General features: G+C 36.7%; 1 protein-coding gene across 1 annotated transcript in view; it reads right to left on the bottom strand.

Annotated features, from left to right (window-relative positions):
• Positions 1 to 27,282, bottom strand: part of PIK3C2G (phosphatidylinositol-4-phosphate 3-kinase catalytic subunit type 2 gamma) — a 385,467-nt gene that overhangs the window by 153,333 nt on the left and 204,852 nt on the right. Inside the window, 6 exon segments of the mRNA XM_017888605.1 lie at positions 1,629 to 1,798; positions 3,676 to 3,812; positions 8,135 to 8,264; positions 9,743 to 9,841; positions 14,414 to 14,521; positions 17,344 to 17,524. Coding sequence (XP_017744094.1) covers positions 1,629 to 1,798; positions 3,676 to 3,812; positions 8,135 to 8,264; positions 9,743 to 9,841; positions 14,414 to 14,521; positions 17,344 to 17,524 — 825 coding nt within the window.

The following is a 27,282-nucleotide window of genomic DNA, read 5'->3' on the forward strand; positions in this document are numbered from 1 at the left end:
AAAAAAAAAAAAAAAAAAAAAAAGAAAGAAAGAAAGAAAGAAAGAAAGAAAGAAAGAAAGAAAGAAAAAGAAGTGAATGAGTATGTGGTGAATTTTTTGAGGCTATTTATTAAAGAAAGCAATGTATTGAAAGTAACAAAAGTAAAATAATCCATTTGTATATATCATGTAGTTTATGATGCCTTTTAATGCCAGGTTATGGCCATCTGGTATAAATTCAAACACATTATCTTGTAAGAAATATTATTTCTTATATTGAGGGGCTGTTCTCAGGCAAAAGCGACTAATGAATCTTTGGAATGGTTTGATCCTATTTCTACCTTAATATGAAATATGGTTTTAAAGACTTTTAGTGTTCAATCTCTGATTTCTTTACTTTCAGCTCAAATAAAATGAAACAAAACCTATTCATCTATCAGTATTCCTTATTTCAGTAAATAATATAATTATTTAGTCATTTGCTAAGATAAAACAATCTAGGCATCATCCTTGAATGTTTTCTTTTCTTCTCTGACCTTCTGCGCCTCTCCCCAGTTCATTAATCACAGCCAGCGTCCAATCAGTTAGCAGATCCTGTGACTCTGTCTTCAAAATATATTCTGAATCTGTCCATTTTACTAATTCTGCCTTTACTGGTCTCACTTTATTGCAGTAGTCTCTTCACTGGTCTCCATTACACAAGGTGTCAAAAGAAAGCTTTTGAAAACCACTGAAATCGAAAAGTTTCTCCTGAGCTTAAATATAAAAGCCACACTCTATATGCCCTCTGTGCCCTACCTGATTGGGCCTCCACCAAACTCTTCACCCTTACCTCCTACTGCCTGCCCCTCTCCACCCCGTCTCCAGACTGCAGGTCTTCTTGTCGCTGGAACATGCCATGCTTATTTCTGTGCTCACTGCTATTATATGTGCTGTCCTTTCTTCCTGGAATACACTTCTCATGGATCTCCATGAGGTGGTCATAGAGACACAGTTCTCTGTCATGTCTTCCGAGATGCCTCTTTAAAATAGTATCCCTACTCCAGTTACTTTCTATTCCATTTCTCTGCTTTACTTTTCTAAAATAACTTCCCATTTTCTTGTGTCATTTCTTTGCTTGTAAACTTGTTTAATGTCTGTCACCCCTACTGGAAAGGGTTTGTATCTGTCTTGTTTACTGTTGTATCCTTGAATAGTAGGTATTCCCTAAATATCTGTGGAATGATGGAAGGCTAGTTAGTTCAGTGTGGGAAGTAAGCTAGTATTAATATGTATAGACCAGTGGTGATTTGCTATGAGCAATATATCGGATGCTCTGAGATCATCAATTCATACTTCATTGTCCATTCAAGGTTCATAAGGAAACAAAAAATATTATTTCAGATGACTCAGACTAAAACAGGATTAGTTGCTTCTCATGGGGAAAGACCAGTTTAGTCTACTACCAATTTGAGGAAATCAAATTTGTTGCATTAAAAATCTACTTTAAAACGTTTCTTCAATCTTATTAGATATATTATCATGTTTATATTACCTTGGGGGATTTGAGAGATGGGAGCAAGTCATCAGCAGGGCTTCTATGCAATTACATGTTATACATATTGCTTAGGACATTGCTTAATTACTGTAATAAACATTTGTGCACTGACCTTTTTATCCCTCCAAATGTTTGTGCATGACCTAGGAATTTTCCAAAGTCTATATGAAACATGTGGCCCGACTTTGTCAGCATGATATTATCATTGTGACGGTCACATACTCCCAGGATGAATGTTACCACACACCAGCCAGCACAGGAGTAGAAAAAGTTCCTTAAGACCTAATCCATTGAAAACAATCATACAAAATAACAATAAAATGAGCAAATGCATTAGCATCAGAGGTAATCATAAAAGTAAATGATAAAAAGCAAAATTACATAATCAGGACAAATTTCTACATCTCAGTGGACAGAAGGGTACAGTTAAGCAGCTGACTCTTGATCTGCTACAGAAGAATATGAAACAATTGTTCTTTAGTCTAATAGATAAATGTTTGCATTGAAATGGGGAAAATATCACCTTCATTCAGATGGAGTTTATTTTCATGGTTCACTAGAGAGATTTCCTAGTGTGATCTTTTGATACCTCAAATATACAATATTGAATGATTTTTTTTCAAAGTAAAAGAAGGAGGAACAATACGGCCCAATATTGCCTATTCCCAGAGGACTTTTAAGATATCAGTTGTTGAATATTTGAAATTTTGGCATACAGAGAAAGCTATACCGAGAAATGTGTAACATTTCATGTATATTTTTACAAATAGGTCATCAACGTAGTTGATGTCCAAAGCTGTTTGGTATAGTACATATATATCAGTGAATGCCTGTGTGGGTGGAAGCAGATTATCATTAAATCAGTCTGTGCCTATGTTTTTCTAATGAACAGAGGTTTCTTTCCAAAAATACACTTTGTTTCCAAAATGGTCTCCTGGGTATACATCATTTCATCAACTTGCTGGTGTAACCATGAATGACTGGTTGGGACAAGGTTATGGTCTCCTAGCATGGAGGGGCTGTCTTGATGCAGTGAAGGCTAGGTCACCAGGCTGCATGCTAGGGTGCCTCAGTTCCAGGTCTTCCACATGCCTAAGCAAGTCACTTAATTTGTCAATCCAAATGCTCTTCACTTAGAAAGTGAAAATAATAAAATATGTCCTTCATATGGTGGTTGTGAAGAGCGATGTATTTGGAAACATCTCAAACAACATAACCGCAAGGATTAATGCAAAACTGAAGTTATAATTTTGGGAACAGCTAAAACATAGATTTCAAGGTAATTTTATCTAATTATTTATTATTTGGTCTGTAAAGCTTGTATTTTGCTCCAACAAAATATTATGGAAGTGTGGAATAGATGAACTCTGGGGTCTTCTTTATCATGGCCTTTTTATCATAGGTAGGGTGACCAATCATCCCAGCTTACCCAGGTCTGAGGAATTTCTCAAAATAAGGGGATTTCAGTGCACAGGATAGCACCAACCAAATCTAATAGTGCATTTTTGCATGAATTAGCATTTAGGTGCTCATGCCTCTGGGTGGACCCAGCTATACTAGATCATAGCTTGGCAAGTGGAACAAGGCCTGGTTCTAGCCACACTCATCTCCTTAGCCAAGATCCCTAATATAGGGCAGAACCTGCACAACTGTACACTGCAAGCCAGATACCAGAATGAAGTAAACGTTGAGAAAAAATGTTTGCGGTCAAATAAAATGGTACATTTTGTAAAATTATGATATACGTAAACTCTATTTTGCATTTTGCAAACCATTAAGAAAATGGGAGATGAAAAAGTAGAGAACAGCAGAAGAAATGTATTGCAAAGAAAAGAAGGGATATTTATAGAAATTGGAGATTAAAGGAGGTAACTTCAAGGGGTATTGTTTCTAGTGTGAGACTGATGTCAGGATGGCCTCTGAGCAAAAAAAAAAAAATCTTTATTGATGACCAGGATTTTCACCCAGAAACTAAATAAAATACAGAAACTTTTATGTAGTTAATACATCATTTAAGCTGGGTCATTATTACTGGGTCGATGATTGACGTAGAACTCAAAATGCACTTAATTTACTTTTCTACAAATCAGAATATCTAATGAACCAGAGCATATTCTTATTTAAGTACATTATTTAAAATGATCTGCAGCAGGACAAACCTTTTCATAATCTGCCTTTAAGTGGTTATGCTGACTGAACCACTTTTTAATTGTGTCTTCTTTCAATGGTCCTATCAGCCCAGAATGGCGATGAATCTTTGCTAGGGTCACAGCATCAGGTACCATCTGCACCAATCCTGGTAGACAGAAAAAAGGTTACAGAGACAATTCCTTCATCACAGGATGAGGGAGCCTTAGGAAATACAACAACAATAGCTTCTAGCACTACTGGGTTACCCCTTTCCTTTCCAAACCTTCTTTTCTGGAGGAGGCTTATCTAGATGCATCTCTTTCTAATTCTTCCTAAAATCCTGGAGAACAATGAGGCTACTTGTGTTTGGATCAGATTTAACAGAAGCAGCTTTAATATTTTTTCTAGAGCTATGGTAGCAAGCCAATCTTGATGATGAATGGAGACCCCACTGAGTCAACAGAGTAGTTAATTAATTATCACATGGCTGGTGCACTCATTTACAGTTTAAGGGAGGACATTTAAGCTTGGATAACAAACATATTTACAACTTAAGGGAGCCAAATACATTCTCCATAACAAACATTGCATATATATTATAAAAATCAATGTTCAGGTTAAAAAAAGCTTCACAGTTAAATGTTACATTTCCGGGAGTGAACAGAATAACTCAGCAGTGAACATATAGAGAGCTACCTGCTCCTTCCTTCTCAGTCAATATTAAAGAGAAACTACAATAGTAATTTTTTTAAAAGGGATCATATATTGATTGAACTTAAATAGGAACTTTGCTCTGCTGGCCATGTATCCATCAAGGCTTTTTTTTTTTTTTTTTTTGATTGTGCCCCTAAGGTTATTGGAATGTAAACATTTGCAAACCTTCTGATTTTTATACTGTACAGAACAGCAATGTGGATCCAGTACTTAAAACTCTCTCAGGGATAATGTCTACAAAACAACGTGCAATGTATTATAAAGTCATTAAAATAAAGTCTAGAGTTTCTGATTTCCATAGTCTCGACAATTGCAAGAGTTGCAAACTCAAATTCCCAGAAAGACCAGGGACACAAATATAACTATAAGAACAGAGAGATGGTTGAGTTTTTTAAAATGACCATTTAACGATCTACCTTAAAAACATTTAAATTAAACAACATTAACATAGATTATGGTGGTGATAAACAAAAGACTTATCTGTGCTGAATTTGGTCACTTGCAGCTAGTTTGCAGCCTTAATTTCTCTTAACATCTGATAGTCCTGTTGTGATCACTGGCCATCTACATTTGTGGATCAGAAGGAAACTTCACATCCCAGAGACAAGTCCTGGGAATATCCATAGTATCATGACACTTCTCCCTTCTCCCCTAACAGCATTCAGCTGTTGCCCAGGTTTTCTCATGTGTGTCAAGGGAGATAGTAGGTTTAAAACATTTAATGTCAGTAGGTGATGCTTTTTAATCCTGAAAATTTCCCTCCTCATTTTTCCAGTTCCTCTATTTAATACTTCCTAAAGGAAGTCACTTTCTATGTGGTTGCTGAGTGTTTCAATGCCATCTTACCTTTGACCATGCTCAAAATTAGGACTTAGATGACTGCACCTTTTTAGATACTTTGCTGCAGCAATGTCAATTACTTTTCCAACTACGTTGATCTTTAGGGAGTTAATGCTTGCTAAATCCCAAGCCACTGATCACAAGCCTTGAATTACTGACTATCCAGAAAACCTTGTACTTAATTTATAGCAATCATGGTGGCTAAATTCTGCTCATTAATTGAAATCATAAATTACATTTTATGCATTTTAAGCTAGTGTATATCATACACTATTTAAATTCTTCGAACATAATTCTGTGCACATAGAGTAATATGTGTGGTTTCATTCTTATAGTCCTTTAATGCAGCATTTCTCAAATTTTAATGCACATACAGATAACTCGGTGGTATGGTTTAGCTCTGTGTCCCCAGTCAAATCTCATCTCAAATTATAATCCCCATAATCCCCACATGTGGAGGGAGGGACCTGGTGGGAGGGGACCGGATCATGAGGGCAGTTTTCCCCCATGCTGTTCTCATGATAGTGAGTGAGTTCTCACAAGATTTGATGGTTTTATTAGTGTTTAGCAGTTCCCCCCTTCTCCCCCTTTTTTTCCTGCTGCTTTGTGAAGAAGGCCCTTGCTTCCGCTTCACCTTCCGCCATGAATGTAAGTTTCCTGAGGCCTCCCAGCCATGTGGAACTGTGAGCCAATTAAACCTCTTTCCTTTATTAATTACCCAGTCCGGGTATTTCTTTATAGCAGTGTGAAAATGGACAAATACATTTGGGGATTTTGTTAAAATGTTCTAATTGAGTATGGCAGGGGTGCGGCCTGAGATTCTGCATTTCTACCAAGTTCCTAGGTGATGTCATTGCTGTGGGTCTGTGGTTCACACTTCAAGTAGCAAGGTTCTTAGGGATAAAATTACTCAAGGTGGTGTTATACGAGGTGGTGTCTTTCAGACAACGGTGCATAAGAAACATCTGAGCATCTTTTTGCAATCAACCTTTGAGCCCCTCCTCCACCTCCAGGGAAGTTTGATTTAGTGCACTTGGTTGGGGGTAGGTTGCATCTACTCTTCCCATCCCCCTATGTAATTTTTATGTTCATCAAAGTTGAAGAACCAATGATAAAATAAATCCTGAAGAATTTTTATTTGCCCTGAAAATTTCTCCCAGAACTCCTAGGACATTACATACAAAGTGACCATGAGAATGATACTCAACAATAATGTTGATAAAGTTATGGAAACTGGAGTTTACTCTCATCAAGGGCACAACTCTATTTAGCTCATTTTAGCATGTATTTCCCATCTAAAGTTGTGACATTTCTTGAGAAAAGTAGGTATTCAATAAGCCTTGGAACCTGATTAAAAATGCAACCTAATCTTCTAAAATGACATTTGTTTTAATGATCTCTATTTTCTTGAAGAATTATTTTGTCATTATAATGCCCTCTGAAATCTTACAGCTATTAGAGGTTGTTGTTGGTAGACAGAGGAGAAAAATAACTTCTTTGTCTTGTGACATCTGCAACTTTGGATGAGTCTATAGTTATTTCTGCTGAATTATTTTATTAACTAAAAGATTCAGCCTTGGTTACATTCTATAATTATAAATAGAAATGAGATAAAATTTAAAAATTCCACTGGGATCAGCAATCTATTCAATTTCTGGAGAAAAGGTGATTCATGTAACATCAAATATCTCAGCTTGGATTATGTAGCATTATTCTATTTCAGCATTTTAGGACAGGAAAGCATTAGGTCACTTATGTGAGAAAAAGTAGGGTAAAATGCAAGGAATAACAATCTCATGGTAGCAAGGATAAATGACTGTTGTAGTAACTAGAGATTTAGAAAGTCTTTAGAGTGGGACACTTGGCATGGAAGTAGGAGTCCTGTTATCAGAATCAAATTAATTGGCTAGTATGACTTGTAATGCAGTCATTGTAAGGTATTAAGTGGCAAGTGAATTTGGAGGTGTTTTCATACTGAGCATCTAAAATCTCAAGTGTTGACTGGGGTATTAAGCCTGCTGGTGGGACTTCAGGAAGTGAGGATCCATGGCATGACAGTTCTCTTGTGATGACAGGTTTAAATTGTAGCTCTGCTTGAATTAAAAAAAAGAAAAAAATGACTACATGGTCTAGATCCCCTCTCCAGTTCTATGATTTCATCCCTTTGTTTATGCACATGTATCTGCTATAATTCACACCAATTAATTTAATAAAATTCTAAGTGGCAATGGTTATATGTAAAAAAAAGTATAAGATATCTTAGATATTGTTGTTTCCTTAGTTTGGCATTATTGTAATTAAGTGCAACTTCTACCTCTGATGTTTTAGTGATAATTTGGGTGGTCTGTTGACATTATTTTCATTGAAAATGTGCATAAGTATAATTATATTTTCATATTGATTTCTTGCCTTTTATAAAGGAAAAGAAATGCTGACATACGCCCAACATTTACATGTGTGACCAACATTGACTGTTGATACTTTATCTACTCAAAAGTCTTTTAGAAATTAAATTAAGGTTTACAATGTGTTTAGAATTTCCAGAATTCCTTTCAGCACTTGAAAATGTGTATTTTGTGTTAATAAGTAACAATTATATTCTTTTAAAATGAGTAGGCTTTATATTACAAAATGAGAAAATAACAGTAAGTTATTAATGAAAGTAACTCTAAAACACACCTAAAAGAAAATCACAGTTAACATTTGGATTGTGAAGGTCCTAATTAATACCTAAAAGCATATTATGCTTTATATAAATTCTGTCGGCTTATCATTTTTGAAAATAATTCTTTTTAAAGAAGAAGAATGTGTACAGTTCTTTGGATTTTCAAACTTGTAGTTTGAAACGAAAGCTGGAGAAAGTTTTGTAGCCTACTACCAGTGAATGTGTGAAATAAATAATGTGAGCCAATGCACTTTCTAATCTGTACTGACCTTGGTCTTTTCCTGTGGATAGACATCGATAAATGATCATTTGCATATCCAAGCCTTCTTGCAGCCAAATGTTGTCCATCACTTGAATAATCTGCAGAACAAGCATATCCTGACGAAGATCATCTCCAGCCTGTTAAAAACAAAATGATAGACACTGGGTTTTTCCTTGAATTCCATTAAAAGCAGTCAAATATAGTACATGTCACTTTTTTCCTTGGATATGTTTCTATCCTGACATAGAGTGGTTTTAATGGTTTTATTAGCACTAAAAGTACCTTGTGTTTCTGATAAAAAATGTTTTTAAATGAGAACTTCCCTTTAGATAATTACAGAAGCTTCAACCATCAAATTAGAGGTGCTGCTTGGAATGCTGTTCCTTGATAATAATTTTCAATTTATTATCCATGTGCGATGTCTCAGATTCAAAGTCTGGCAAAGACAGGCTGGATGAATGTTTATTCAAATTTCAAACTTAGCCAAGAGAGAACTCTTTCTAAGTGAAACATTATTTGTTATGTCATAAATTTATGCACCGATACGCAGTTAGAATACCAAGAGCTTCTTGATTAGGAATATAAATAGCATCCATATGATTGATTAGACTTTAAATCAGTGATTTCTGAAATTATTTTAAAGATAGTTAAAAGGTTTTCAGAGAAAATAATTTCCGATAATAATAAGAAATGATAAAGTGGTGATAGTCATGTATTTGTTAAGGAGATTGCATACGTTCAAAGGGGAAGGATAGTTCTATCCTTTTAAACAAATAAGAATTTTGGTTTTGAAAACAGTTTCTAAATTATACACAGAAAATCCTGCCAAGATAAGATTTTGTGTTTTCTTTTTTCCCCTTCATCAAAAGTACAGTGTTTTGGGACCACTAACTCTTGAGGTGACAGGACAAAGCAAAAGTATGGGCACACTACTCATTATTCTCCAAAATAGACAGTGAAAATTCACCAAAAATTCACTCTGAGACCTTGTTGCATGGCTTGGCTGAATAATTGGCCAAATAAACTGGAAGACTGGCATATTCTTTCTTTTTGCCTTTATCTCCCTCTCTGCTCCCTCTTTCCTATGTGCTTATAAACCTGTTACTACCTTTTCTCTGTTTTTCCAATGGGATTAATGATGAAGACTGAAATGACCCATATTTACTTTTTTATTTAAAAAGAAAAAAATAACTCAAACTACTAAAATCAACAAGTGCTAGCAGGCAAGAATTTAATGTTAAATTAACTTATGTCATTTCAATTCCCGTTAATTTTGATCCCAATTTAGCATCTAGACCAACATAAAACTTTCCTCCTGGGGCTCCCCACACATTCAACTTTCTGTGCCACTTAAAAGCAATCATATCACTTCATTTATTGAAATATATTCTCTTGGGTTTTGCAATGAAGGCTCCCTGGCTATGAGTCAGTAATGCCTGATTTATTGCCAATTGAAGTTTGGCACATACTACATATAATCCCGTAAAAAGGCAGACTCTAAAATAACTGAAAAACTTATGTGTTATTGCTGGAGGAAAATAGCTACAACAATTTCTTTTTGTGAGTAATAAATCGATAGTTCTGTCTATGGAATCAATTCATGTTTTAAGAGCACTAGCATACCTTAAAATAAGGCTGATGTTTTGCCCATTGGATTAGCATTGATGAAAGTAATCTTCAATGGCAAAGCATTAGATGTAAAATATGAACATGCCTATAGGGAAAGAAAAAGGGAAAACTAGTGAGCAAAATAAATCAACCCCTAACACCCAAAAAACAAACCTTTTCCCCAAAATCATACCCTCTTGCAGACTTTGTTGTATGAACAAATGTAGCACATATGAATAATTGTTATACTTTGGAACACAGAAACATACATATTTTTAAAAATGTAGTCTATCAGCTGGAGCCTTTACTTTGAAACCAAGAAGCTAGCTTTTTCACAGATTACAAATCTTCAACTACATTTTTTCCTCAATGAACAGTAGTGATATGTTTGAGGTTTAAATGAACTAAGCAGTGTATGAATATTGGCTTATGCTAGCTAGTCAGTAAAGAAGTTAAAATTTTATTTTAAAAACTTTATTTCCTTTCCATTATGTCTACCTTGCAGAATACTTTAAGGAAAAATAGAGAGTTAAGAAAGACTTGGGTTCAAATCTAAGCTTTATAACTCATTTGCTGTAAAGTGGAGGTAGTAACCCCTCCCTCATACATCTTTGTGATAGATACATGAACTAATGGATATGAAATACCTTTTACAGTGCCTGACACTAATCAGTTACTTTGAAAAATCCTTACATTTTTCTTTATCTTTTAGCTAATGAACATTTTCTTGTTTTTATAAATAACAGTACAACATAGATTTTGTCTTCTCATTTCCTGTAATTACACATTCCGTTTGCATTTTTGGCTTTGTGATGTTGACTACTTTTCACTCTACTTTCCTTGTTGCCTGTTTTCCTTTTATTTTTTTACAACTGAGCATTGAAAAGCTGTATGTCTTTAGACTATTAGAGAGTTCATGATGACATTGAAGACTTAATATAAAGAAAGGAAAAAGACTTGATGCTTTCGATTTATCAACTTAGTAAAATATGACATCAATGTATGTTGAAAGATCAGCTTGAACAATGTTATCTGCAAGAAGTCTGAAATTAGTAGAAGCTGAGAGAAAATATCTATTTCTTAACTGGCCTATCAAAACAAATCTAACCCAATATCTTAACTAAACACAAACCCTTGCTTACTGAATCATAAGCAAGAGTTTAAGAGATTGAAAATAGATATTTCCTATTTTCAATTTGAAAATTCAAATTGATTCAGTAAGCAAGGGTTTGTTTAGTTAGAAATTGGGTTAGATTTGTGTTGATAGGTCAGTTAAGAAGTAGATATTTTATAGATAAACACAGATGTCTTATCTATAAATAAAAATAGATGTTTTATAGTTTTATGGGTGAGGATGCTTGTTAAGCAATACAATTCTGTTGCAAAAGTCAGTTAATTAGGGATCACGTGACCATATATCATGGTATTGAATTAGCAAATTCTCTATTAGGCAAGAAATGAGTACAGATCAGTGGTTTTTAAATTCTGCTCATGGAATTTGCGGGGATCTCTTTGAGTTATCCCAAGTTCAGGGAGGCTAAAGGCAAGGCTTAGCCTATCTTTGTAACTATCACCCGGAGATATTCTGCTTTTATTGTTTCACATCTTGGTTTTCATGCAGTAAATATTTGAGTAATTGTCAAAAATATGTATTCAACAACTAGTATGCACATTATATGCTAAAAAAGAAACACTATATCTACCCTCACAAAGCCTATTAAATTTGGTTTTATATATATGTATATATATGTGTATATATGTGTATATACACACACACACATCAAACCTAACAGCTTTCAATCATTGCATTTATATATATACGTATATACATGCATATATGTACATATATAAATGCACACACATGAAGCTGAAAATAATTCACAAGGCAGTTTATCATCATTGAATGAAGTCACATTTTAAGAAAAAAATTTTCAGAGGTTAACTAGATCTTGAAGATTGTGAGGGACATAGATTAGCAAATAGGCAGAAACAAGGGTTTTCTAGATAGAAAAAGGCAAATGATAAGATATTAGATTAGAGTGATAGTTACAAAGTAGATTGGAATGCCCATAGATGTAAGAATTAGTCAGAGTCTTAGAGGAGGATTTTATGGAGATGGTATAATAAGATAGAAAAGCTGGAAGAAAGGAAGATATGATCTCTGTCCTTGAGAAGCATACATCAGTGACAGAGATCTAAAAATTAGTTGAAAAAGAAGCCAGTAAGTAAACGAAATATCTGCTCCTTGCTTTCCCTAAGTAGTGGGGAAGAATTGCATTCAGTTCTTCCCACTCTCCCACTTGGTCCATCCTTTAGTGATTTAAAAGAAAATAGGGAATGGCTCATTGTGATTAATGGTTTGTGGGTAGGGGTGGAAGGCAAAGGTTGAGAATTTGTCTTATAAAGACAGTTTAGCTCAGACCTGAGCCCCCTGCTCGTTGCCTTTGAGAGCCACGCTTTAAGAAACGAATTGAACCAGACCTGAGTGCTTCTCCCCAGTGTGGTTGACTGACGGTGACAGAAGCTGATTAAAGGCTTTCCCCTGCTCACTCCATTCATAGGGCTCCTTTCCAATGTGAACTCTCTGGTGCACGATCACTTGTGAGCTATAATGGCTCACACAATCATATAACAGCTTTCACACTATCATTGCATTTATAAGATTTCTCCCCACAATGGGTTCTCTGATGTACCACAAGACTGGCACTATAACTGAATATCTTCTCATATCCATTATATTTGTAGGGTTTCTCACAGTGTGAATTCTCTGGTATATAATGAGGCATGAGTTTTGACTACAGATTTCCATGCTTATATTTATAGGGCTTTTGGCATGTGTGAGCTCTGACACAGAATAAGACATTAACTCAGACCAAATGCCTTGTCACACTGCATTCAAAAGGTATGAATTTTGTCACAGTCAACAAATTAAGAGCTCTGATAGATGGTTTCTCCAAACTGCTTCCATTTAAATAAGTTTTTATATGACCCTCTGATGTCAAATAAGACATTTACTTTGAATGAAGGCCTTGCCATATTCATCATGCTTATAAGGATTCTCCCCAGTGTGGATTCTCCAGTAGTTGATAAGGTTTCTGTTGAAACAGAGAGATTTTCCATACTTATTTCAACTGTAAGATTTCTCACTTCTTTGTTCAATGGGACTGGAGGATAGGTTAAAATGTTTCCCAAGATGCTGCCACCTGACCATGTCTGTCCTGTTCATTGTCGTACCCATAGGTGCCCAACCCTGTGCCAGGCATAGCTAGTCAGAGCAAATGGAACCAGAGGGTGGCTCTACTTGGGACAGTTTCTGCAGGAAGAGTACAGCTAACTGTACGGTGCTGTAGGGAAGGAGTGTGGTCCCACCTGCATTACTAGGGTTGGTGACTCCTGGGCAGCTGACCCCTGGCCCAGCTGGTGCACCTGCACATGCCAAACTTATATGTAACTTTAAGTGAAAAAAACAAAAAAACAAAAACACTCTTCTCCTTTAAAACAACAAGCCAATAAAGCAAAAGCAAAAACAAACAAACAAATAAACAAACAAACAAAAAAAACACAAGGACTCAGTGATCCCTGTTGTTCTTTCTACATTAAGGTACAGTGTCCTTGAAATGCTGAGTTCCTACATATGCTCAGCATTAGTCAAGAATGCTGCTGACGATGAAAAAGTTGGGCAATTTTTTGAAAATTAGTAACGATTTGGATTTCAGCCCAGACAGACATATCTCAGTTTAAGGAATTTGAAGCCTTATTTTGTTATGTTTCAAAATATATTTATGAAATGTATCAAAAAATTTGCAGCGAGTCTTACTTGTGGCAAAGTGATAAAGATGATGGTATCAAGTTTTTAGCAAAACATTTTACATTCACGGTAATAATGGTCTAATTTTTCATCTAATTATTGGGTTTGTTTTCTTGACTGTCTTATGACTTCGGTTAAGTAACATTTATTGTCCATGCATGATAGCTTAACCTCTTCACTTTTAAATCGAACATATTCACAATTTTCTCTGTTAGTGTTTTTGTACTCTTGGGCTTTTGAGAAGGAAGATAATAAAGCTTATCAGGAACAAGGGAGAAAGAATGATTCTAAGTCAGAGAAGGGTGACTGAAGAGGTACCATATGACAGAGGATTAGGAAGAGAAGGCTTAGGAAGTTGTGAGTCTGACAATGTCAAGATGGGCTTTCCAGGTGTGAGTAAAATCACAGACTGTATGATACACTGACATATTAGAATCAATGAATTTTAAATTGAATCAAAATAGAAATGTTGTACTTAATGATTAATGTTCATGTACTAGGTATGGTTATGCACATAGTCTAAATAAACCACGAAATTATACCCAGCCTGCATGGGGTCACCAAATCAATCATGAGTCAAGAAATTAACCCAGTGATATGTTCCTCTATGTTCCTCTATTTTTTTTTTTTTTCACTGAACTGATGGATAGTTTGTTTCCAAATAAACAAACCATGTGATAAGGCCAATGTGATCCCAACTGGTCATAGTGTATCAAAGGGAAAACACAATGTAAATGGATTCAATTACTTTTTCCTTAAAATAACTGCAATGTCAGCTTATGAATTCTTTTTGCCATTTCAAACATATACAGTGAACTAAACTATACAAAACAGAAATATTCAATTGATCTGAGGAATAAGTTGACTTACATCATGATCAATCCCTTTTATACACAGGGCAGGGTTCAGAGGAAGATGACAAGTATTTACATCTTGAAAGAACTCTTCTAGTCTGCCAATTTCTTTCTTCAGTACCTCCTGTGAAAATCATTAGAAAAGGATTTAAGAAAATGTAAAGAACTTGACTTTTCCTTCAAGTTATAATTTTCTTCTATTGATTAAATGAATTCCTGAATTCAGTGTTGCACACTTGGATGACTTTGGGGTCAGGCAGGTGATGTATTCAGGCATGAGAAGACAATGGGCTAAAGACAATAGGGCATGTTGGAGAAATGGGAAACTAAAGCATGCATGCCCTTTCTAAAAGACCTCAAATTCAATTAAAAATAAAAAACAGTCAAAGCACTGTACTGTTTAAACAAAACATAAAAGGCTGGACTTGACCTGCATAGCCAACCCTGCTTTATGTAATTATTAACATGATCCTTTTCTGATAATTTTCTGAAATCTGAGTTTGTGACTCTCAAAATTACACTCAATAGTTAATAGTGCATTTTACAAAAAAATTACGTACAATAGTAACAACAATGACAAAAATCAATTGTGTAATGCTGTCAGAAATAATAATATGCAGGAACAAATAGTTTACTGGATGTCAATGAGTATATTTCTGATATTTCCTCCCTCCTACACTCCACTATACTCATGGCAGGTCAGATATCACAAACAACACCTTTAAATTGTGCATCCTATGACAAAAGAGATAGGAAATAATAACAATTCATCACAAAACAAGCAAAGCTTCTTTTAGTCCACTTTCACATATACACAATGGAGTACTATCCAACCATAAAAAAGAATGAGATCCTGTCATTTGCAACAACATGGATGGAACTGGAGGTCATTATGTTATGTGACATAAGCCAGACACAGAAAGACAAATATCACATGTCCTCACTTCTCTGTGATAGTTTAAATTTAAAACAATTGAACTCATGGAGACAGAGAGTAGGAGGATGGTTACCAGAGGCTGAGAAGGGTCGTCAGTGCAGCAGGAGGCAGGGGGATACAGAGTTAATGGATATAAAAAAGTAGTTAGAAAGAGTATTAGAAAGACTTACTATTTACTAGCATGAGGTAACTATGGTAGAAAATTTTTTTTGTGCATTTTAAAATTGAAAATTAAAAAAGAAACTTTTTGAGCCCAATGCAGAAGACAAGGATATCATATTAATAATGTTCACTCAGCTCAAGAGTTTCTTAGCTTTTACTCCTGGCTTATTGGCAAATAATAGAATCCACAGCTCCCAGAATCCAGAAGAGCAAAGAGGAAAGACAAAAATTGCATTACAGCCCTATGTGTGTGGTTGTTCTCCTTTGCTTCATCTATACTTGGGTTTGCCTGCTGGATATCATGGAGAGGAATCTATGCTCCCTTCATTTAAGTAAAATTTCTTCCCAGTTCATATAGTTATGCTTAATTAGTGCTTTTAAAGTAGAAAATAGCTATTAGTAACTTAAATTGTGAGAAGTTATTATTTCTTAAATTGTGAGAAATTATAAATGCCTCTCCCACCTCTTCCTTTTCCTCTTCTTGTTTTCCTATGTAAAGAGATGTTATCACAAAAGCAGCCAGTCAAGGCAAGATAAATATATTTACCTGAGTGAGTAATGTCAGTATCACTCTGGTACTTGAAGCAAATGATCAAAAAAAGTTCCAGAATTATTTAACTATAATGTATATCTTAAACATATGAGGGATTTTAAAACATAAGAGATAAAGACCAAACCTTCACACAAACTTCTGTAAATTTTAAATCAATTTATTTAACTTGCCATCAACTTTTTGTCTACCATTAGAAAATAATTAAAGAACTTATAGTAACATTTAAAAAATCATATAACTTTTTTTTTTTTTTTTTTGCATTGCTTATCTTGTTATATGCCTTAAGGCTCCACTGTGTACTGGAGTTTATATACCTCCCATTGAAGAATAAATTCCAAACTTTTGCTTTTTTATTTTCCATTTTCTCCCAGGAAGGTGAAGTAGCATAGTTTCTGGCACTTCTACTAAACGAAGAGACTTCCAGCAAGAAAAATCCTGGGCTGAGAAAGAATTCTGGGACACTTTGCCTACTACTATTTTTATATCATTTTGTTGAAAATTCTTGTTGATTTTAGATTATAAGTGGAGAGAAACTGAGTTCCTTTGAGGACAAAACTCATGTTTTGGTCATCTTTCTATCCTTAACCCCTAGTCTATAGTAGGTAGTTAATTATTATTGAATAATATTCTTAATACAATGAATGAATGTCCACTCTCTCCCTGCATCTAGAATGTTGAACTTGAGAGAAATTACTTAATGGTGTATATCAGTATAGGGAACTAGTGATGCAGATAATTAAAAGTAGCAAATATTCTTCCAAGAAAAATAATAGCCAGGTCCATTATTATAAACACTGAGAAGGAGGCACATATTTTGACTAGTATCGATAGATCTTAGTATAAAAAGTATTACTATTCTTAAGGCCATTGATTTATTTCATTTAATTCATCTTATTTGTTGCGTGAAAAATGTTCTTTGCTGAGCAACAACAACAAAAGTGCCCTAAAACATCTCCTCATGTATTTCTCCATGAGTCTGAATTGTGCCGCCATATTGACGCGATTACTTTATCAGGCTTGTTTAGTCAAACTGCCTATAAAGTTGGTCTTTTCTTTTCAGGTTCTGTTTGTGTGTCACATGGCTATTTAGGCCAAAAAACCATGTCCTGGTGATTGACATTATCATTAACTTAAGAATAGTAGGTGGGGAAAAAAAAACTTGACTAAAGTAATTGATTTAAGTATCTTACATCTAAGTGTACTCAAGGAATTTGCTTTGTAAACAATGAAATTAAAACTTAATGTAAACCAAAGTTAAAAGAATTACTACCTGAAGATTAATATTTCAACAAACCTGTCTTTGATGGTCATTGGCAGACTTGACTTTTTCCCCAATATCTCCCAGAATTTTGATAAGTTTCTGCTCCTTGGAAAACTCATCACTCAAAGCTTTACCTGCACAGAATTGGAGAGCAGCTAGTAGCTTCTGATAACAGCTTTTAAAATAAGCTTCATTTTCTGCATCCTTTAGCAGCCTGAAGGAAAGAGCGAGAAAAAAATTCTTGTATCTAAAGCTGATTTTTTAACCACCTCCAGCTGGAACAATAAGTGCATTTCAAACTAATCTGTATTTGGTGGCTTTGGGCAGTTTAATAGCCTAGAATGGAGAAAATGTTGTTTATTCATTGACAGTCATCAAGTTCCATCTGATAGTTAATGAGATTCCAAGAGTGAAGAATCAATAAGAGATCTGCTTTTCTTCATTTCAATTCACAACACATCTTTTCTCCTTTCAGTCCTCTTAATTCTAGTGTGTACTAGATCAGTTTAAAAATACTTAAAAAAAAAAGAGTACTTTTAAAAGTATTTTAAACTGATCTAGTACATAAATATAACTCTATGACTATCCAACTGCTACATACATGATAAAAAGAATAGTTACTTTGCACAGACAAAATCAACAATTTTTTACCAAAATAATTAAAGAAATAATATATTTTAGGGTTGGGGTTATAGGGATTGTCAGAATTGTTTAGGTAATTTGTACATATAATACTCTTATTCCTTATTCTATTGAAATGAACTTGTTCTCTTATGAGCAATGTATTTGCTTCTCTCTGGTTCAAGGAGGAAAAACTCAGTTTGATTCCTTGCTCAAAATAAAACCAAGCAGGGGAGAGTCACATCCGAAAACTGAGCAGGGGAGAGTGACCACATCCTAAAAAACATAAAAGCTGATAAAACTCGGTGTATTCAGTTGTGATTATTTTCCTTGGAGAGTATACCTCATTCAAACCCTGCATCCCTGCCAAGATTACATGTTCTCCTGGTGAGATGTGGTTCAAGATCCATGACTTTTACTCGACGTGTAAAGAGTTTGTTTTGTACACTGCAGAATTGAAATCATAGAGTGCTGGAGATGAACACGAGAGGCCAATTGTTCTATTCCTGTATTTTCGGGCACAGAAACTTTAAATGACAAGAGAAATTAACATGCCCCTTAATTTTAAACACTACGGAAAAGGTTGAGCTACGAAGTTTTGGTTGGAAGGTTACTCAGTTCTGTGTCAGTGACTTTCACTATAAGGAAGCAGTAAATCCTAAATATTGTAGTTTTTATCTATTGCTTCTGTCTATAAGATTGTAGAAAATAGCTGGCCACTCTTTTTTAAGGATTACAGAAATCCTTTTCAAAAGATGCCGTAACCTGGGAGAGGCAATATTGCTTATGCCAAAATGTTTAAAATAAAAGTTTAAGGTCAAGGGACCGAGAAGTATCAAGTAAGACTTGCTATTAAAAGACTGGGCTTTTAAGATGCAGGCAATGTGATTTTGCACAAACTGTGAAGTAAATCTTAAAATGCCAGAGACCTGTTTACCCTAATGTCTGCAATATCCAGCTGTGATTCAATTTGGTATTATTTTGTATACATACCTTAATGCTTTATAAAGTGTAAGTTACGACAACATTAAAATGAGGATGAATGCATAAAATCTAGATGATTAAAGAAGATTTTGACAGTATTAAGTGTGGTAGGCAGTAAGGAAGAGGGAAAGAAACATAACCCAGGTGACTGAGCAAATTTTTTATAGGATGTCACGGAGGTATTTAAGTGAAGTGAATTATAGTGGACTCAGATACAGAGATAGTCAGCAACCTCAGCTAGCAAAGAATGGAGATTTTCTTGAAAATTAGAACTTTTCTACATTTCTTCATGCATGTAGTTGCTTCTGGTCACATGATGAAGGACTTGCTAGAGCCACAGGAAAAGTACAAATAGTTCATATTCCATCAGTCTACCAGCAGGACAGAACAGAGTAATCACACCATCCCAGCCCTCTTTGCCTCATAAACTCCTTCAATCCAGGCCTTAATTTTAGTTTTCAACAGCAGGATATTGCCCATCTCAGGGACTGTCCTAGAATTTTACTCACTTGTGTATTTTCTGTGGGTCAAGAGGGGAAACAACATCCAGTAACAGAAAAGAATTGAGCTACACGATAGAGATGAGTGATTTCAGATCACTCCAGGGCTTTCCCTTCCCATTTCATCTTGTATATTTTGCTACTTTGTTTGGGCTGAGGTATGTGGATCAGGAGACTGATTTTTAGTGAGCACAGGTGGATTCCAGAATATGAATTTTTCAAGTGTATTTAGGACTTTGGGACAAATAAAGACTACAATTCAATACCTAAAATATAATTGTTAATTTTAAGATTTTAATAGTGTGGCTAAGAAATGAAAAGCATGCCTATTTAGCATTAGCAACTTTATTTTACCTCTCAGTGGCTAAGAGATTTATTTAGTATTTTCCTCAACTGAGGAACTTGATACGTTATACAATCCTTGCAACGATAATTTTTTCTGACTAGCCCATTTTTAGAATATTGATTTGCTCTTTCAGAAATAGCAGCACTAACTTGAATTTTGCATATAAAGAGCATTATATGGGGCAAGTCTGCAGATATGCACATTCCAGTCAGTTTTCTGCAATATATGTTTATCAATAAACTACTTCGTAACAACTCAAATATAAAACTATTCACAAAGGAAACGAGTTTAGAAAATGATTAAAACAATACCCTAGATGTTGTATATATTTTCAGAACACTTAAATTTATGACAGGAGCCCATAAGGCATGAAGCTGACTTGGTTTATACCCCTACCATAATTTATGAGGTTAATCATTCTGATAATTTCCAAAGCATTCTCTTTGGAATGTTATATACTCATGATGTTCCCACTGTTCCCACACTGTGTGGTAGATTTCATTATTGTTCTCAGCTCCATGTTTTTCTCCTCTGTAGAAGATTATACAGCTAGACTTTTTGTCATGTGACTTCCGGTACCTTCTTGTAGGTAGAATATACTTCTTTATCCCTTGTCAGGTTGGTCATGTGATTCGCTTTGGTCAACAGAATGTGACTGGATGCAACCTATACTCGTGACCACAGAGACGCTTTACATGGGCTATTGTGATTTGGTCTGGCCTCTGGTTTGGTTTAATTTTGCTTCTGCTTTCTTCTGGGAGAACAGCATGTCCCAGTAAGGGGCTGTTCCTTTAGTCCTGGAATGAGAAGACAATGTGGAGCCAAGCTGAGCATTGATGCACAGAGTCAGGTGGAGCCAAGCAGGACGACAGCAAGTCTGCAGCCTGAGTCCTACATGAATGAGAAATAAACTTTGTTGCCATAAGCCACTGAAACTGTGGGGCTGTTTGTTGCTATGGTAAAAACTAATGAATATGCCAACTTTCTTTGTCTTTCTTTTCTTTTTCCACTTGTTTGTTTGAGTTGCCTTTAGAATGGAAAGCACATTTTTAAAACATTCTCGGGGGGTATCCCTGAGGATATTTTGGGGCAAATCTAATTACTGAAAATAAATAAAAGTCATCTGGAGCCAAGTCTGGTGAATTGATGAATAGTCAATTTGAGTACAATATTTCAGATCAAAAAACTGTAAAAGTAATTAACATGTCTTTTTTCATGGATCATAAAAAGTCCCAAAAGGTATTCCAAGAATGATTTGATCCAGCTTATTTGGACATGTATATTCTGTGACATTGCTAAAATTTTATTGTTATTTTATTGTTACTAACATACTTCTTGACTCATTTAAAAGTGTGAATAGGCCTATGTACCATCTGTTGCTTTGTCTGGCCAAATGTCTGAGTATCTGATAGGAGATGCTCTCTGAGTGAAAATGTTGTAGTAATAAGGGGCAAACACAAACTTTTTTAGGGCTTACATAACACAGGGCAAAACAAAGGGTCTGATGGCTGAGGACAGTGAAGGAGACGGTACATGTGGCTGTTCTTGGGAACTAAAACCTTCAGCTCTACCCTAATGGTAATATCTGAGGACTGAAATGGCTGAAAGGGGGCCAGTGGCTTTGGATGAGGAAGCATCTGTGTTAGCATATTGAGTGTTACTTTCCCTTGTTGCCCTGGAGTTGGCTACCAAGACCTAAGAGTGAAGAGATAATAGTTACCCTATATTTCAAAAGGGTGGCAAAAATTGACAACAAGGAGACAAAAACAAGTAAACGAAAACCAATTGGGGTCAGATAACTCTTCAAGGCTTATTAGGAAATGGATAAAATGGCTATGGTACAACAAGCATTATCTCCTCCATATATTTACAGGTGAGGGTGTTTGAGAGTCATGACTCATTAGCCCAGTGAGGAATAGAGTGAGTCCACAATGTTCACTTAACCTTTCCAAGTCCAGTGGGGAAGGAAGCTCAAATTGAGCCATTTATAGTGATTTGAGTGTATGCAGTAAGAGACTGTTACCCCAGTTTAGACTTCTGCTCTGAAAGAGAGTTTGTTGATTTTCCCTAGGCTTCTGTGAACATGAAGAAAAAGCAAGACCAGGATGGAGAAAAGGCGTGGCAAAGGAGAAACCTGCATTCCTGCACCCCTGCAGTTTGACAAAACAGGGGTTTGTGGGGTGGATGTTACTCAAGGTTTAAATAAACTCATAAAAGGTAATTATATGTGATCCACTGTTTGTATAGGTAGAGGTTGAGCCAGAGCTAAATCTCCTGGTGGGGAGGTTCTCCAAGGCTTCCCAAAGAACTCACTCGTGGTAACCCCAAGGTAGCCAGCTTTGACCGTGAAGCCACAGGGGGCCTTGGTGGAGGATCTGAGCTCACAGACAGGGGACTGCAATCGCTTGCCCTATCAAGTGTGAGGGTCACTTTTCTCTTTCTCCTTTCCTCCCACTCATAGCTAAGAAAAGGTACAGCCAACAGAGAAAGAGCAGAAGAGTGAAATAATAGATCATATCTTCTATTCCTAAGCTAGATATTGGCTAGTATTGGAGTCTAGGGGTGTGAGGCTGGGAGGTGGATGGGGCGGGTGAGATATCTGTCAAGTTAGAGGAGAAAATGAAGTTTTAAATTGGACAAGATGGGTTGAAGTTTTTTTGTCTAAAAGTATATACAAGGAAACTATAGAATCTAGCCTGGTTTTGATTAGGGAATGTGAAAGGGAAAAGGTAGTATTTTAAAATCGTTAAAAGTTTTGAGACCTACTGTACTCAATCAGTTTAATAAAAACTAGCTGAGACAGTTAAAAACCTAAGAGTCAGAAAGAAGTGCAGCTTCAGGAAATGTCCTGATTGCATTTCAGGCGAGAAAACCCTAAGATGCAGAATAAGGGGGACCTTATTCTGGGGCAGTAGGATTTTGGGGAACCTTGACCCAAAACTCTTGAGAATTAGGCTGAGATCATTCTCTTTGCCTCTCTTTATTCCCTCGCCACCACTTACTGCTCCAGATCAGGGCTTGTTTTGTTTGGTTTCATTTGTGGATGAGCATGGCTAAGCAATGAATTGTATTAAAAAAAAAACTTGTGTCTTTAGCAATAGGTTATTAACACTGCATATATATGAGTATATAGGTATATATTTATATCATAATTAGTTGTTTGTCATGATATTTAAGTAAAATCCTTAACAGTTATGGTCAGTCACATATTTAATGATAAGCTTAAAATTAGTCATAGATGGTATCTGTTTGTGCAAACACCTACAAGGAAGAGTACTTTTACACAGCAGTGTTGCACTCAGGGTCAGCTGGTAGCTATGGAGGGAAAAAACTATGTTGAGCAGGTAAGTTTCCCTGAAGTTTCCTGCACCTGTAATAAGAAATCAGAGCTCTTGCATTCATCTCACAGAAAAACATGGTCAACCCAGGAGCCTGATGCAGGATAGGTGAGCCCCCAAATTGGGGTTTAATCTGGCAGGGATCTTGGCTTCACACAGGGAAGAAGTCAGGCCAGGTGCAGTGGCTCATGCCTGTAAACCCAGCACTTTGGGAGGCTGAGGTGGGCTGATCATGAGCTCAAGAGATTGAGACCATCCTGGCCAACATGGTGAAACCCTGTCTCTATTAAAACACATAAAAAATTAGCTGGACGTGGTGGCGGGTGCCTGTAGTCCAAGCTACTCAGGAGGCTGAGGCAGGAGAATTGCTTGAGCCTGGGAGACAGAGGTTGCAGTGAGCCGAGATTGTGCCACTGCACTCCAGTCTGGTGATAGAGTGAGACTCCGTCTCAAAAAAANTCTTGGCTTCACACAGGGAAGAAGTCAGGCCAGGTGCAGTGGCTCATGCCTGTAAACCCAGCACTTTGGGAGGCTGAGGTGGGCTGATCATGAGCTCAAGAGATTGAGACCATCCTGGCCAACATGGTGAAACCCTGTCTCTATTAAAAACACATAAAAAATTAGCTGGACGTGGTGGCGGGTGCCTGTAGTCCAAGCTACTCAGGAGGCTGAGGCAGGAGAATTGCTTGAGCCTGGGAGACAGAGGTTGCAGTGAGCCGAGATTGTGCCACTGCACTCCAGTCTGGTGATAGAGTGAGACTCCGTCTCAAAAAAAAAAAAAAAAAAAAATTCAAGGGTGACCCAGAGGTGTTAGCAACTTTTATTGAAGCAGCAATGTAGAGCAACAGCAGAGGTATTGCTCCTTGCAGAGCAGGGCTACTCGTAGCAACAGCAGAGGTATTGCTCCTTGCAGAGTAGCAGCTCAGAGGCAGTTTTGCAGTCGTATTTATATCCACTTTTAATTATACGCAAATTAAGGGGTGAATTTTGCAGAAATTTTTAGAAGTGGTATGGTCACTTTCAGGCCATTGGGTTGTTGCCATGGAAAGGAACAGTAACATTTGGGTGTTGTCATGGCAATGGCAAATTGACATGGCACACACAATTACAGAAAGCTTCTTCTGCCCCATTCTTGTTTTAACTAGTCCTCAACTTGGTCCAACGTCTGAGCCCCACCGCTGGAGTTAAGTCTTGCCTCCTACCTCAAGCCTACATGTAAATACATAAAACTCCTTCCAGCCTACTCATATGTTAACATGTAACATATGGTCACATGTTCCAGCCTACTCACATGTTAACATGTGACATGTTCACATGTTAAATTTATCAAATAATGGGGTTTAAGAGAAGGGACTGTCCTCTTTGCATTACAAAATACACTTACTGCTTTAGTGTAAAGTTAATTTATCATTTTTCTAAATTAAGCACTCTGCTGTGAATAGCTTACTAGTAACCCCCCTCTCCCTCCACCACTACCCTGCATATATGCTTGTTAATTATATAATCAGAAGAAACAGGTGGAATTTTAGCCCTGGGCACACTTTGGAAGACACAGCTATCTATGAGGCCCTTCTGTATCCCACCTCCATTTTTGTTCATTCTGGTTTTCTCCTTTCCTGATCCCCAAGAAAGCCTTAGCTCCAGCCACTTTTCCTTTGTCAAAATCTCCACCTTGTTCTGCTCTCTTCTGTGGCATCCTGAGCTTCCAAATAGTCCTTGTCCTTCCCACTCCAGCTGAACACATTCCCTGAGTGTAATTTTACTCATATTCTCAGTGGAAGAATATTACAAGAGCATGGAGCTGAACAATACTTTGAGGTAATTTCTCCCACCCTTACATTTATTAGGTGAGGATACTGAGTGATAGAGAAACTTGGCCAAAGACCTATGACAAGAGCCCAGCATTCTGGACAACTCAGGGCTCCTTGCAAGGCACCATATTCTGTGTTCTAAAATCCATCGAAACATGATTTGAAAGACTGTTTTCTACTTTCACCAACTCTGGCAAGAACATGCATGCTTTGGTTCTTCACCTTCCTCCTCTGTCAAATGTTGGCATTGGTGAGGTTTAGTAAGCTGCCTTCCAGTTCCCGGGCTCTGTAATTTTATTCTTTTATGAAATTATCAAGCATTTACTCTGTGCCAGGTGTTTCCGAGCATGTTGCATAGCTGTTTTAGTCACTCCTTACCTCAGCTCCAGGTCATCTGATTTCTTCCTTCTCACAGATGAGGATATAGTGATTCATGGAGGTAGAGTAAATTGCCGAAAGTCATCCACCCAGTGGAATGGGGATTCGGATCCAAGTGTGTCTGACTCCCCAGCCCTTGCTCTTCAGCCTTGTGCTGTGCCACCTCCTGATGTCTTAACATGGATACCAGCTGAGGGGTTAGCCCGAGACTCATGCAATCTAGGAATTATCTTCTGCCACCTTCCTGCCCTGTTTTTCTTTCATCTTTTTCTCTTGCTTCCTGGTTCCTAACACTCGGAAGTCTCATGTTCTCCAGGTTGCCTTCTTTCTTTCCAAAGGCTTCATTCCAACTTTATATGTATGTATGTGTGTGTGTGTGTGTGTATTTTATACATACATACATTGATATATTTATATATATGTATAATATATGTATATGTGCTTATGTATATGTATGTGTGTGTGTGTGTGTATATATATATGTATTTTTTTGAGACAGGATCTCACTCTGTTACCCAGACTGGAGTGCACTGGTGTGATCATGGTTAACTGCAGCCTTTACTTCACAGGCTCAACTGAATCTCCCACCTCAACCTCCAGAGTAACTGGGACCACAGGCATGCACCACCGTGTCTGGCTAATTTTTAAATTTTTTGTAGAGGTAGGGTCTCCCTATGTTGCCCAGGCTGGTGTGGAACTCTTGGGCTCAAGCGATCTGGCCTTGGCCTCCCAAAGTGTTAGGATTTCAGGCATGAGCCACCTTGCCCAGCCTTAAATATAACTTTGTGTGAAATACTGATAAGCAGGGATACTTTTCTGTCCCTTACACAGCCTACAAAAATAATAGAATTGTGGAATCTGTTCTGATGATGCAAATCATACACCCGACTCACTTCTCCTCCACCCCTTCTTCACTTGAGAAAGTGGGACCAACATCACAGCTTCAAAGGGTCTGGCTTCCTTGGTTTATTTAGACAAATGGCAGTGGGTGGCATTGGGAGAGTAGATGGGAGAAGAGGCTGCATTGAAACACCCTGATTGCATTTGGGAACCTAAGAATCCTGATGAACTGTGCACATTCAACAGATGTGCTTGAACTACCCATTTTAACTGGGCCTGGGGTTCAAAATAACTCAAAATGTAGCAGAAAAGAAATGGGAAGTCTCTAACATCAGCACATGTGCCGTAATAAAATACATTTTGCTGGACACATAATTAACGCTGGAATCCATGCTCATGGAATTTTAAGTTAGTTCAATAGGTGTCTACAGTTTTCCTTACTCTTTGAAAATGTGGTTCTGAACTCAGTGCCCAACTCAGTCCTTTTTTAAATAAAATTCTATTTTTTCTTCTAAATACCTGTATAGTTACTTTAAAGGCAATGTAAGCATCTTTTTCATAAAGTTTCCTTAACAAAATTTCTTTTAACAGCAAGGCAATTCCTTTGCTATATGAATGTTTCATAAGAATAGCAAACTAATAATAAAATTCTCCTTTACCCCTGAGCCTTTTGTTCTTGCACAGCCCTCTGGTGAAAGCTGGATAATCATCATATTGCGCAGTGAACAATTCATGTGTTTGAACACAGCCGGAGAGGCAGGTTTATAGGTGCAAGCCGAAGCTGGCTTTGAAATACCTAGTTTTCCTGCAACCTCAGCTTCAAATCACAGCTGGGGCAGGTGCTTCTCCCTTCATTCTTCAGAGTTACAAACAGTGAGGCTCATTCTGTAAAGGTATTAAAGGTTCCCTGGGACATTATCCATAAGATCCGGAGTTGTGTTTGATGTCCTGAGAAAATGTCTGCAACATTCTCGTTCATTGTCATGAGAGAACTTGTTCCCTGAAGTTGGCTGGCACCATTTAATCCCATTCATTTTGGAAACTCAGTAAGAAATTAGTGTTGTTCTATGAGGCCTCCACAACCTACTTGGCTAATTTTCTGTTGACTTATGTTGTGTAATTTACTTATCCTTGTGCTAATTTTCTGTTGACTT

Source organism: Rhinopithecus bieti, unplaced genomic scaffold (assembly GCF_001698545.2).
Source record: "Rhinopithecus bieti isolate Rb0 unplaced genomic scaffold, ASM169854v2 scaffold_15769, whole genome shotgun sequence".
Taxonomy (NCBI): Eukaryota; Metazoa; Chordata; class Mammalia; order Primates; family Cercopithecidae; genus Rhinopithecus; species Rhinopithecus bieti.